At 58.6% G+C, this 13287-nt stretch overlaps 1 protein-coding gene across 1 annotated transcript in view; it reads right to left on the minus strand.

Moving 5' to 3' along the window:
• Positions 1-259: 259 nt before the first annotated feature.
• The window catches only part of LOC137467873 (serine/threonine-protein kinase pim-1-like), a gene marked incomplete at its 3' end in the record, with an annotated part of 28779 nt that continues 15751 nt past the window's right edge, over positions 260-13287 (minus strand). The window contains exons 5-9 of the mRNA XM_068179290.1: positions 2153-2224; positions 1928-1978; positions 1357-1723; positions 566-742; positions 260-324 (exon numbers count right to left, since the gene is read on the minus strand). Of these exons, the coding sequence (XP_068035391.1) occupies positions 260-324; positions 566-742; positions 1357-1723; positions 1928-1978; positions 2153-2224 (732 nt within the window). The remainder of the gene's footprint in view (positions 325-565; positions 743-1356; positions 1724-1927; positions 1979-2152; positions 2225-13287) is intronic.

Here is a 13287-nt window from a genome sequence, read left to right on the forward strand (position 1 = left end):
ACAAGTAAAACCAGCTCAGATGGTGGCCAGCAGTGCTGGGCAGAGCAGCTCAGCTCCAGCACAAGGGCTGCGTGTTCCCATCTGATGCCCCCTGGGCAGTGACACAGGCAGGACAAAACCAGTCTGGTTGGCTTTGCCACTGATTGCCAGGACATGTGTGGAGCTGTTACCTGCCAGGCCCCTGGATCCAACTGTGCACGTGGAGCTCTCCCATCTTCTAGGGCAGAAGACCACCCTGCACCCATGGATCACGGAAAAGCTCTTCTAAGGATGGCCTGTCCAAGGGCTGCATGGACAAACACCTCTTAATGAGATCCTGGCACTCTGGGGAAACAAACCAGAAATCACCAGTCAGTTGGAGAAGTTGCCCCCCTGTTCCCATGCCCAGGCCATGCTGGGTGTGCCCAGAGCTGGGCCTAAACTTCCCCATGGATTCTGTGTTTGGAGGAGAGCAGGAGAGCAGGACATGTGCCACCTCCTCAGCAGCTGCCAGAGCAGGATGCTCATGAGCTGCTACTGTGTCCCAGCACTGGTATTGCCCCCGTGGCCAGAGATGAGGACCCACCTTGAGAGAGCCGTCGTGGGAACAAGATCCGCCCCCAGATGATCTCCTGGCCCCTCCTGAATGGGTGCTTCCCCATGACCAGGTGGTACAGCAGGAGGCCCAGGGACCAGATCGTCGCTGCCTCGCCGTGGTAGCATTGGTGGTGGATCCACTCTGGTGGGCTGTAGGACAGGGTTCCTGTGGAACACAGACAGAGTTCATCAGGGGGATGCTGCTGCTCCCAGAGCCTGACCCCAGCACCCCATGGCATGTGGGGGCTGCCCCAGTGGCACACAGGGTGACTGCTGCCCTCTCACCAGCACCTGGGACTTGTGTACAGACTTGGGGCTGGAAAAGAAGCCACTGGTGTTGGAAGAGGGCAGCAGAAATCCTGGGAAGGCCCAACCATGACACACAAAAGCAAAACTCATCCAGTGGTGGAGAAAGCCCGCTCTACTCCCCGCCTGCACGGCCCCCCAAAAATGTTAACCAGTCAAGGCAAACAATGGGAGCAGAGCAGTCCAAGCCCTTCTCGCCTGCACACCAAACCATCCAGGGCACAGGGTCAGACGCCCCTCTCTGCTACCCCCACTGGGGTTTTTGTCAGGCTGGCTGCCTCAGCTCCAGCCTTAGCCCAGGCCACAGTGGGTGCTGAAGGCTGTCGGCAGGGCTGGAGCTGGTCCCCCTCCCACCCCCACCCAAATCAGCTTGGCTCCAGCATTAATCCCATCCTGGCTGCAATAGGGGGAGCCCTGGGGCTGCACCCCAGCTGGGCCATGAGATGCCCAGGAGCATCCCCAGGCAGAGCTCACCTGCAAACTGGGTGTAGGCTGTGTCTTGGAGGAAGGCGCCACAGCCAAAGTCAATCAGTTTCAGCTGCCCGGTGGCCAGGTCGAGCAGGATGTTCTCAGGCTTGATGTCCCTGTGCAGGACCCCGCAGCTGGTGCAGTGCCGCACGGCCTCCAGCACCTGGCGGAACAGCCCCCGCGCCTCCTCCTCGGGCAGGAACCTCCGCTCCGCCAGGAAACCCGACAGCTCCTGGCACCGCTCCGGACGCTCCAGCACCAGCACGACGCTGTCAGGGAGCTCAAGCCACTCCAGGAGCTGAATGACACCAGTGCAGCCAGAGGACACCTTGTCCAGCAGCACGACCTCCAGGGGTGCGCTGGTGCCGTCGGGCTGCGGGAGGAGCGCGATGCCGTCAGTGGGGCTGAGGCCGTGCCAGGGCTGGGGAACCCCTCAGCCAGCCCGGGATGCTCTGCATGCCCCGCTCAGCCCATGCCCGCTCTCCCTGCAGGGCTCCCGGCGGCTCCCACCCTGCCGGGCCCCGGCTCCTCGCCACCCGGCACGGCCCGGCTTCTGCTGCTGGCCCCGCTCACTCACCAGCTCGCCCCAGTGCCGGACGCGGTTCCGTGGCACCCTTTTGATGGCCACCTGCGAGCAAGGGAGAGCAGTGGGTTGAGCGCACCACCCGCCCCGCCGAGCCCCATCCTCCTCCTCCTCCGCCCCCTCCCCCTTCTCCTCCTCCGCCTTCCCCCTCCTCCTCCTGCTAATCCTCCTCCTCCTCCGCCCCCTTCTCCTGCGCCTGCCGCCGGCCCCGCCGCTCACCGGGGCGCCGTCCGAGAGCCGCGTGGCCGCGAAGACGCTGCCGAAGCCGCCGCTGCCCAGCAGCGAACCCAGCCGGTACCGCTCCTGCAGGGCCTCCTCCTGCGCCTTCCCTGCGGGCGGGACGGGGCTGTCAGCGCTCGGCCCGGGGCCAGGAGCGGCCCCCGAGCGCTCCCCGAGCGCCCCGGGCCGGCCCTCCCCAGGCGTTCTGTCCCTGGAACGGGACAGCGGCGGCTCGGGGCCGACGGCCGCGCTGCCGAGCGGCGGAGCTCGGGCCGGGGAAGCCGCAGCGGGGGCGGCGGGAGCGGCCGCGCCGCGTGTGTCCTCCGCGGGGCCCGGGAGGAGCCGGGGCCGGGGCCGGGACTGGAGCCCACGTCGGGGCCGGGGCCGGGCTCGGGCCAGGCGGAGCCAGAGGGCGGCGGTGCCGCCCGAGCTCCAGGCACTGATGCCCGCCCAGCAGCGCCACCGCCAGCACGACCAGAGCTGGGCGGAGACGAGACCCCGGCGGGACGGCCGGGGACGGGGACGGGGACGGGGCCGGGGCCGGGAACCGGGACGGGGCCGGGGACGGGGCCGGGGCCGTGGACGGGGACGGGGCCGGGAACCGGGGCGGGGACGGGGACGGGTACGGGGACGGGGACGGGGACGGGGCCGGGGCCGGGGCCGGGAACCGGGACGGGGACGGGGCCGGGGCCGGGAACCGGGACGGGGACGGGGACGGGGCCGGGGCCGGGGCCGGGGACGGGGACGGGGACGGGAACCGGGGCGGGGACGGGGCCGCCCCGCCCGGGGCCGGGGGCGGGCTGGGGACATGGCCCGGCAAGGGGAGAGGGGGACTGGGAGAGGAGGGGACACCGGGAAAGGGAGAGCGGGAGAGGGTGCGGGACAGCGGGCGAGGGAGTCCTCAAAGTGACTGGTTTTGCTGCTTTCGCTGCTGCTTTCGCTGCTGCTGCTGCTGCTGCGACTGCCGCCGCCGCTGCTGCCGCTGCAACTGAAGCTCCGGGGCCGTTTGTCCCCGTGTCCGTTTTTCCGTTGCCCGCTCGCCCCCGCGCCCAGCCCCCCGCTCCCCAGGGGCAGCCCCTGAGCCTTTCCAAACACGGGAACTTTGCCCTGGTCAGCCCAGACCCAGAGTCTGGACTCCTGCACAGGGGAACAGGAATCCCCTTGAGCGCTGCTGTGCATTGTCCCCGCTGAGGATCAAACCCTATCGGGGCACATTCCCTGAATGCAGAATTTGTACCTGACCCAGGCACTGCATTTACATCTCCAGCAGTGATTAAAAAAAAATAAAAAACAACACAAAAAAAACCCCAAAAAAACAAACGGGGAAGGCAAACTGTGTGTAGCTCATGGTATTTTAGAGTGTCTAAAATTCGCCAAGTCATGGATCTTAGAGATGAGATCTATTTGGATTAAGGGGATGGAGCAGTAGTGCAAGATGGAAAAGAGGAGCATAAAAATAAACAGAGAAAAACATCTTCAGTTGTTTCTTTCCATTTTCATTTCATTTCTTAAAAGCTGTTTCAGTTTTCCCAGAATCTTCTCCACACTCCTGTTTGCTATTTCCAGGAACCTTTCCTGGAGAACGAGGTGTAGCTTCTGTCACAAGATGTGGCACCAACTGCAGCTTCTCTAGGCTTTCCACACCTTGTGTGCAGCTCAACTCTTGCAGCACAGCAGGACAAATGTTTGAAGAACTTGACAGCTTGTTCTTTCTTTTCCTTGTGGGCTGGGCAGTTGTGCCATTGGTAAGGTTTTCATTGTTACTGTTCTGCCCTAAGAAACCATGACGGGCTACCAGGAATTGTCAGGGAATCCAAGCCTGACTGAATGCAGAGAAAGAATCTGCAGAGCCTGCATCCAGAAATGGAGAGCTGTGTGATAATCATTGCAACATCCCCATGGGCATCTTGGAAGTGATCTAGAAGATGAAAATGCTCTGACAGAGGGCGTTTGTTTCTGAGTTCAGTGTAGAGGATTCCACATCTAGTGCATTGGTTCATAAATCAAGAGTTCAATCAGTTCATGGAAAGCACCAGAACAAGCTGGACCTCTCAGCCTTAAACACTTCAGTTGTTCAGGGACCCAAAAATGTTCCATAGAAAGAGCATTAGAAGGAGAGGAAAGAGACAGAGAGACAGAAGCTCCACAGAAAGATACACATGTGGCTCCCAGCTTCTGGGGTTCCAGTGTGGGTGAGACACAAGCCCCAGGAGAAGGCAGAGTCCATAGCAGGGGCTGACCTTGTGCTCCTTGGTTTTAAGCCCCTGGGCCTTCGTGGGCCTCCCCCCAGCTGGGACTTGTGATTGCTCGGGCGTTCAGAGCCGGGTTAGCGCTGTCCCAGCTGTGGGACTGATTGACAGCTCAACCCAAGGTGTCTCGGGACACTGATCTCATCCAGCCTCTGACAGTGACCATGGTGACACTGGGGAACCTCATGGAACCGTGGGTCAGTGTGACAATGCAGGTCCAAGGACACCATGGTGATATCCAGGTTTGCTCAGCACCAGAGACACCTTTGCCTTGTTTGTCCCCAGCTGTCATCACTGCCTCCAGTGTTCTGCTCTAACTGGAACCCGGGGACACTTTCACATGAGTTGTGTCCCTCAGTGGGACCCATTAAAAGTTAAAGAAAGTCTGGACTTTGAATCTGACTTTGAGTTCTTGAGAAGTTCTTTGAGCACACTCTGAGGTCTGGGTCCGATGCAAAGAGCACCAAAGCCCCAGAGGGTCATTAACGTCCTGGTGCTGTGTCTGTGCTGCTGAGCTGGGCCAGGCTCCTGGCCCAGAGGCAGCTCCTGGCAAGGGCAGCGCTGCAGAGAGACAGCTGTGGCCAGGAGCAGCTCCTGTGCACAGCCCAGCAGGGCTGGGGCACTGCCAGGGAATCGCAGGGACACGAGCAGGGCGCAGACAGAGCTCACAGGGGCTCAGCACTGGCAGGGGCTGTGGGGTGTCCCAGAGGGGGCTGTGTCACAGCAGCGCCTCTGTGGCTGTGTCACGGAGGCACAGAGCAGCTGTGATGTCAGAGGGGGGCTGTGTGACAGCACAGCGTGGGTTGTGTGAGGTCACAGACTGGGCTATGACATCACAGAGCGTGTTGTGTGAGGTCATCAAGCAGCTATGGCATGATAGAGGGGACAGTGTGACATCAGAGAGCAGGCTGTGACATCATGGCATGGCTGTATGACATCATAGAGCGGGCAGTGAGGTCAAAGTGTGTGCTGTGACATCACTGAGTGGCAGTATGACATCACAGGGAGGGTTTTGTGACATCACTGAGGGGCTTGTGACATAGCACAGCAGGGTGTGACATCATAGTGTGAGGCCATAGGGCAGACTCTGCCGTCATGTAGAGAGTGGCTCTGGGACATCAGAGTGTGGGTTGTGACATCACCGAGTTGGCTGTGTGACATCATAGAGCAGGCTATGACATCATGGAACAGACTGTGATGTCACAGGATGACTTTGTGACGTCATAGTACAGGGTGAATTTCTGACATCACAGAATCTTCTGTAACAGCACAGCTTTGTGACATCACAGAGTGACATCGCAGAGTTGGACCTATGACATCACAAGGGAGCTATGCGGCATCCAGGAGTGGGTTGTGACACCACAGGGGCTGTGTGACATCACAGGGGCTGTGTGAGGTCACTGGGGAGGTGACTCTGCCCCAGCCCCCCCTCCCAGTTCCCCCAGAGAAGTCCAACGCTGCTCGTGCACAGCGGGGTCCCCTGTCCCCCCGGGTCCCCCCGCCCCCGGCGCCGCAGCCTCCCCCAGAGGATGTTCCACGAGATCGAGCCCAGAGCCTGACACAGGGCCATGGGGGGCGGGACAGGGGACAGAGACCCCCCGGCAGCGTCCCCGTGTCCCCCAGGGCCAGAGCCTGGCCCAGGGCTCCTTCACCCTGTTGCCAACGAGGGCTTGAGAGCGCTGAAAAAATCCCCAGCAAGGGAGCAGCAAAAACCAGATTTAATATTGAGCAACAGCACCACAAAGTTCCTTGGCAAGCGTCACTCTGCTCCTGACTGGACACTTCAGGCACAAAAAAGGAAACAAAGCAACAACAAAACCAAATAAATTCCAGGCAATTAAATCAGAAATAAACCGAGAACTGGGGCTTTCATTCCTCTGGAAAAGAGCTGTCCTTCTTCCTGCAGGTGCCCATGGCCACAGCTGTGATTTCACCCCCCACACTGCCTGTTGTGACAGACTGGAGGAGATTGTGGGCTGGAAACATTTTGTGTGTGGGGGAGGAAGGGGCAGGTCCAGCCTTGCCCTGCCCTGGAACCCCATGCCACACAGCCCCTGTGATGTCATACAACCTCCTGTGATGTCACACAGCCCCTCTGATGCCACGCAGCCCCTGTGATGTCGCACAGCTGCCCTGTAATGTCACACAGCCCACTCGGAGATGTAACAGGCCACCTGTGATTTCATACAGGTGCCCTGTGATGTCACAGCCTGCTCTTTGAGGTCCCAGTGTGCTCTGTGATGTCACAACATCTGCCCTGTGATGTCACAGCCCAGGCTGTGATGTCACAGCCACCCTGTGATGTCACAGCCAGCTCTATGATGTCACAGCTACCTTTGTGATGTTATGCAGCCTCGCTGTGATGTCACAGCCTGCTCTGTGATTTCACAGTCAGCTCTGTGATGTCACAACCCACTCTCTATGGTCTCAGCCTTCTCTGTGGCATCACACCGCTGCTCTGTGATGTCACAGAGCCCTTTTCTATGATGGCAGAGTCTTCTCTGTGGCCTCACAGCCCATTCTGTGATGTCACACAGCCAGCCTGTAATGTCACAGCCAACTTTGTGACATCACAACCTCCTCTGTGATGTCACAGCCTGCTCTGTGATGTCACAGCCTGCTCTGTGATGGCAGAACTCACTTAACATGTCACACAGCACCTCTGTGGTCACACAGACCCACTGTGTGATGTCACAACACCTTCAGTGATGGAACACAGCCACTCTATAATGTCACAGCACACTCTTTGACCTCACAGCTTGCTCTGCTCTGTGATGTCATACAGGCATGCTCTGATGTCACAGCCTGCTCTGTGATGTCGCATAATAAACCAGAGATGTCACAGCCAACTATATGATGCCACAACCTGGTCTGTGATGTCACACAATGACAGAATCACAGAATTGCTGGGTTGGAAGAGACCTTTAAGGTCATCAAGTCCAACCCATGCCCTAACACCACCTCAGCTAAACCATGGCACCGAGTGCCACATCCAGTCTTTTTTTAAACACATCCCATGATGGTGACTCCACCACCTCCCTGGACAGACAAGTCCAGTAATTTATCACCCTTTCCATAAAAAAAACTTTTTTCCTAATCTCTGACCTAAATTTCCCTTGGTGCAGCTTAAGACTGTGTCCTCTTGTTCAGTCAGTTGCTGTGAGGAGAAAGAGACCGACCCCCACCCGACTGCAACCACCTTTCAGAGAGTGTAGAGAGTGATAAGGTCACCTCTGAGTCTTCTCCAAGCTAAACAACCCCAGCTCCCTCAGTCATTCCTCACAGGACTTGTGTTCCAGACCCCTCACCAGCCTTGTTGTCCTTCTTTGGACACGCTCCAGCCCCTCCATGTCCTTCCCAGACTGGGGAGCCCAGAACTGGACACGGCACTCGAGGCAGAGTGCCAGTACAGGGGAGGAATGCCAAGCACACCAGTGCCAAGCACAGGGGAAGAATGACCTCTCTGCTCCTGCTGGCCACACCATTCCTGATCCAGGCCAGGAGCCATTGGCCTTCTTGGCCACCAGGGCACACTGCTGGCTCGTGTTCAGCCTGCTGTCGACCAGTGGCCCCAGGTCCCTTTCTGCCTGGGCACTGTCCAGCCACGCCGACCCCAGCCTAGAGCAGTGCAGGGGGTTATTGTGGCCAAAATGCAGGACTGGGCACTTGGATTTATTAAACGTCATCCTATTGGATTCTACCCATCCATCCAACTGTTCCAGGTGTCCCTGCAGAGCCCTCCTGCTTTCCAACAGATGGACACGTGCTCCCAGCTTAGTGTCATCTGCAGATTTACCAATGAAAGCCTCAATGCCCTCATCCATGTGGTCAATAAAAATATTGAACAGAGCTGGCCCAGCACAGAGCCCTGAGGGACGGCACTGGTGACTGTCCCCAGCTGGATGCAGCACCGCTCACCACCACTCTCTGGGCCGGCCATCCAGCCAGTTCTGAACCCAGCACAGAGTGCTCCTGGCCCAGCCGTGGGCTGCAGCTTTTCCAGGAGTGTGCTGTGGGGGACAGTGCCAAAGGCCTTGCTGGAGTCCAAACAGACACATCCACAGCCTGTCCTGCATCCACCAGGACGGTCACCTGGTCATGAAAGGAGACCAGGTTGGTCAAACACGACCTAGCCCTCCTAAACTCCTGCTGGCTGGGTCTGACACCCTGGCCATCTGTCACGATCTGCTTGTGCGGGGTGTCGTGATGGTTCTTTTCACCAATCCCAAAAGTGCAAAACGGCAAACAGCAAGAGACTATCAGTTAATCACAACAAATGCACCTTTATTAAGGGCCAAAACAGTAAATGCGATAGTGGGAATCTGAAAGGAGATAAAAGGATAGAGAGAGAGAGAGAGAGAGAGAAAAGAGGGGGATGGGAATAGCTACCAACACAGGCGAGATCCTCACAGTTATAGTCCACAGAGGAAAGAGGGGGGAACATGCTGGACAGTGAGAGTCTATTGTGATTGCTGTGGGGGAACAGGTGAGTCCACTGAAACCACCAAGGCAGGACAAACACAATGAAGAATAAGTCCGTTGGAATTACTGAAGAAGAACAGGTCGTGTCATTAGTGGTTTCCCCTCTCCCTGTGGGAGGGGTCTCAGTCTCAGTCCTTGGGAGGAGGGTTTTCCATCTCCGTCCGTCTGTCACAGTGGTCACGGGGCAGATGAGAGGTCTTCCGTGAGAGATGATTAGGGTCACCCTAAAAGTTCATTCAGATTCAGGAGGAGAGTGGGCAAATATGCAGTAGGCCGTTCCTTGGTGGGTTCATGCCAAGTCCTTGCCAATTCCTTGCCAACTCCTTGCCAGGCCTTGTTCAGAACAGCTAACGTAACGGTACAGCAACTGCACCTGCACTGCCGCTCTCTCCAAGCCGGTACTGTAATGGGGGAAGGGGTTTCTGCTTGTGGCAACCGGTAGGCAAATGTGGGGGCTTCAGACGGCCTCTTACACCTTCCCCGAGCTGTCTGCAGAGCAATCCACATCAGCCCAGGCCGGGCTGGTCAGTGGCCGGTCAGTTCCATTGACTGGACGCGGCTCTGGACGCTTCCCTTGGAGCGACTCCAGGGAGGGAACGCTGGGGCTGTCACCACTGGGGTGCCACAGACAAGGGAACGCTGGGGCTGTCACCCTGGGGTGTCACAGACAGGGGAAAGCTGGGGCTGTCACCGCTGGGGTGTCACAGGCAGGGGACGCTGGGGCTGTCACCGCTGGGGTGTCACAGACAGGGGAGCGCTGGGGCTGTCACTTCTGGGTGTCACAGACAGGGAAACACTGGGGCTGCCACGCTCCTGCCCTGTCCCCAGCAGCTCTGCCAGCGCCTCGAAGGGACACAAAGGCTGATCCAAAGGGTGAGAATTGCAGAAGGGGCTGAGCTGGGAGGGACCCATTGGGATCATCAAGTCCAGCCCCCAGCCCTGCACAGACGCCCCAACAATCGCAGCCCGTGAAGCCCCGGGAGCGGGGTCCAACGGCTCCTGGAACTCCAACAGCCTCTGGGCTATGCCCATTCCTTGTGGAGCCTGGGCAGTGCCTGAGCCCCCTCTGGGGGAAGAAGCTTTTGCTGATCTCCAGCCCAGCCCTGCCCTGGCCCAGCTCCAGCCGTTCCCTTGGGTCTTGTCCCTGCTCACCTGGGCAGAGATCAGAGCTTGCCCACAGAAGCTGTGGCTGCCCCTGGATCCCTGGCAGTGTCCAAGGCCAGGTTGGACAGGGCTTGGAGCAGCCTGGGATAGTGGAAGGGGGCATGGAACGAGATGAACTTGAAGGTCTTTTCCAAGCCAAGCCCTTCTGTGATTCTGTGATTTTGGGGGAGATGCTGAAGCTCTGTCTCGGCTTTATCTCACCCAGAGTCTGGACCCAGCAGCAGCCATGGGTGGGATCATCTCCTCCTCCCTCTCCCTGTGGCTGGAACTCACCCAATGGCAGCAACTGAATAATGTCCCTCACGGGGCAGTGAGTGCCAGAAAGGAGCATTGCTCCTCGGGGAAACACAATGTCCTTGGACTTCAGCAGAGCGTTGAAATGGGCCCCCTCGAGCACCTCAGCCCCACTGAAATCTCCTCTTAGTGGACTCAGCCCCAGAGATCTCCCAGTGCAGCTGCAGAGGAGTCGCTGTCAGGAGGAGGGACAATTATCAAAAGCTGATGTAGATCAAAACAAGCTCTGGCACCATTCCACATTTTTGTTTGCCACTGGGAAATAAATACAGATGTCCCCATGCCACAATCTCAGTCCCCCCAGGGTTCCTGGGTTTGGTTTTATCCCCTGGTATGGAGACACGGGAGCTCTCCCAGCTGGACAGGGTGTCAGGAATCCCTTCCTGAGCTTGACACCCTTGGAGAGGGTGGACAAGGAGGTTCCTTGCTGAGGGAGACTGTGCGGGTTTTGGAAACAGGCCAGACCTAGAGAAGGCTCCTTCTACAGCTCCTCAGCACCTGGTAATCCCATGTCTTTATTTGTGTGACTGTCTTGTCAGGGCAGGGAGAGGAAGAGAGGAGCCTCCTTGGGGCAGGGAGAGGAGGCAGAGACACCAAAAGCAGGAGTCCCAAAGGGATCTGGGCAGCTCATGATCCAATGGCTGCAGTAGGTGTGCCATTCCTAAATCCAGTTTGGGAGAGTCACGGCCGTGTTACTGTGTAAGCTCTGAGGTATCTGCTGGTGGGAGATGCTCAGGTTCATCCTGTTTGCATCCCCAGTTCCTGCTGAGCCGGTTTTAAACAGCGCCAGGGGATGCTCCTGGCACTGACCCTGGCATGGCTCAGGGTGCTCCCAGGTGCCTCAGGCTGCTGTGACACCGCTGCACACAGGAGGCAAGAGTGGCAGGGGCTGTGCTGAAAGTCAGCTCCATGTGCTGCTGCTGCGGCTGGGTGTCATTTGTCCAGCCCTTCCCCAGAGTCAGGGATCAGATCCAGGCCCTGCTGCTGCTCCCTCGGGATCAGCCCCACTTTGGGTGCTGCTGTCAGGACCAGCAGAAGCGGTGGCTGGAGCAGCGGGTGCTGACAGTGCCCCAAGCCCCGGGGCCGGAGGAGTCCCTGGGCTGGGGCTGGGAGGGAGCTGCTCCAGCCCGGAGTGCACTGCTGAGTGCTGTGCTCTGGGGCTGGGGCTCCCCGCACAGGGGACTTGACTGGTGTGCCACAGGAGACAGAGAAGCTGCAGCTTCAGCCTTACTGAGGTGGGTGCGTGGGCTGGGAAGAGTGGGGAGGCTCAAGGGGATTCACAGAGCTCATCCTGCTGCAAGGACGAGGAAAAGGGAGTGGGAACTCAGCAGTGAGGACAGCTGAGGGCTGGAAAGCAGCTCTGAATGACACTAAAATCCCACTGGACCTCTGAGACATTGCTGCTCCTCATCCAGTGACAGGATGAGTCCCCAAGCCTGGGGCTCGGCCTTCCTCATGGTGAGGGGCACCAAGGAAGGCAACAGTGTGATGGAGACTGCCATGGGCTGGGAACTCACTGGGGGACAAGAGGGAGCAGTTGGGAAGTAAAAGGCAGGTGGGGGAGAGAACAGTTCAGAGAAGGGCTGAGCTACAGCTTGAGCAAGCTGCAAAATATCATTTGGGGTCATCCCAGATTGATTTCATTTCAGAAGCTTTTGAACAAGTTTAATTTTTGGGTGGTGTCATGTTTGCCCTTGGAGGTGTACACTCTGCAAACTTGAGCTGTGATGCTGAAATGCTCAAGCAGGTCTGTGCTGCAGGTCACCCCATTTCTTCTTTGGCTGATTGCAGCCCGGTGCTGAGCTCCAGCAGAGCCCTGGCAGAGCCCAGAGCAGCCTCAGCACCTGCAGAGCCCGGCTGCAAGGAGAGAAACCAGAAAGCGCCCATCAGCTGAAGGCTCCTGTCCCCTTGTCCCAGCCGCCCGCAGTGCCCAGGCCATGCTGGCCGTTCCCAGAGCTGTGCCCAGAGCTGCCCATCCCTGCTGCCTGTGGAAGCAGAGCAGGAGGGCAGGACATGTGCCCAGCCTGCAGCCGGCCACGGCACATCCAGCCCTCAGCAGCTGCCCAGAGCAGGATGCTCCTGTGCTCGCTGCCATCTCCCCAAAGCTCTGATCCCACCATGCCAAGCAGACCGGACCCACCTCACGCCATCCCCCGCTGGAAGAAAAGCTGGTCCCAAACGATGTCCTCAGCCTTCTCCCAGGGCACGGCCCATCCACACCACAGCTGCTCCCAAGCACTTCCCCATCCCCAGACTGGACCCCACCTGGAACGCTTCCTCTAGAAAAACACACAACAAATTATTGAAAATAGATTACAGACAAAAAGGGGAACAAGAAAAAGGTCAAAAATCTTATCTCTGTCAGGGGCTAAGGAAGGCCCAACCCCTGCAGGCCAGGGAAAAACCCACCCACAGGTGAGGGAAGCCCAGGCTGTCTCCCTTCCCCCCTGCACTGCCCTCCAAAATAACGGTGATCCCAAAGCAAACAGGGGCAGTGGAGCAGCCCAAGCCCTTCCTTGCCTGCAAAGCAAAGCAGCCCCTGCACAGGTTCTGGAGTCCCACCTCTGCTCCCACCATGGGGGTTTCTTTGTGTCGGGCTGGCTGCCCCAGCCCCAGCCCGGGGCACGGTGGGTGCTGGGGCTGTTGGCAGGGCCAGGAGCCCACTCCCATTTCATCAGCACCCCAGCCCATCCCCCCAGCCCTGCCAAAAGCAGCCTGGCAGCCGACTGAAGGATCAGCTGCATCTGCCCCAGCAATGGGGGAACCTTTGGTTCCCGGCCAGGCTGTGCAATGCCCAAATCTGGGAGCATCCCCCTGCGTGTGGACTCACCTTCAAATTCCCTGTGGAGCCTGGCTTTGGAGAAGGTGTCAGAATCAAAGTCCGTCATCCTCAGCTGCCGGTGGCCAGGTGGAGGAAGAGGTTGTCATTTTTGATGTCGTCCTCAC

This window comes from Anomalospiza imberbis, unplaced genomic scaffold (genome assembly GCF_031753505.1).
Source record: "Anomalospiza imberbis isolate Cuckoo-Finch-1a 21T00152 unplaced genomic scaffold, ASM3175350v1 scaffold_83, whole genome shotgun sequence".
Lineage (NCBI taxonomy): Eukaryota > Metazoa > Chordata > Aves > Passeriformes > Viduidae > Anomalospiza > Anomalospiza imberbis.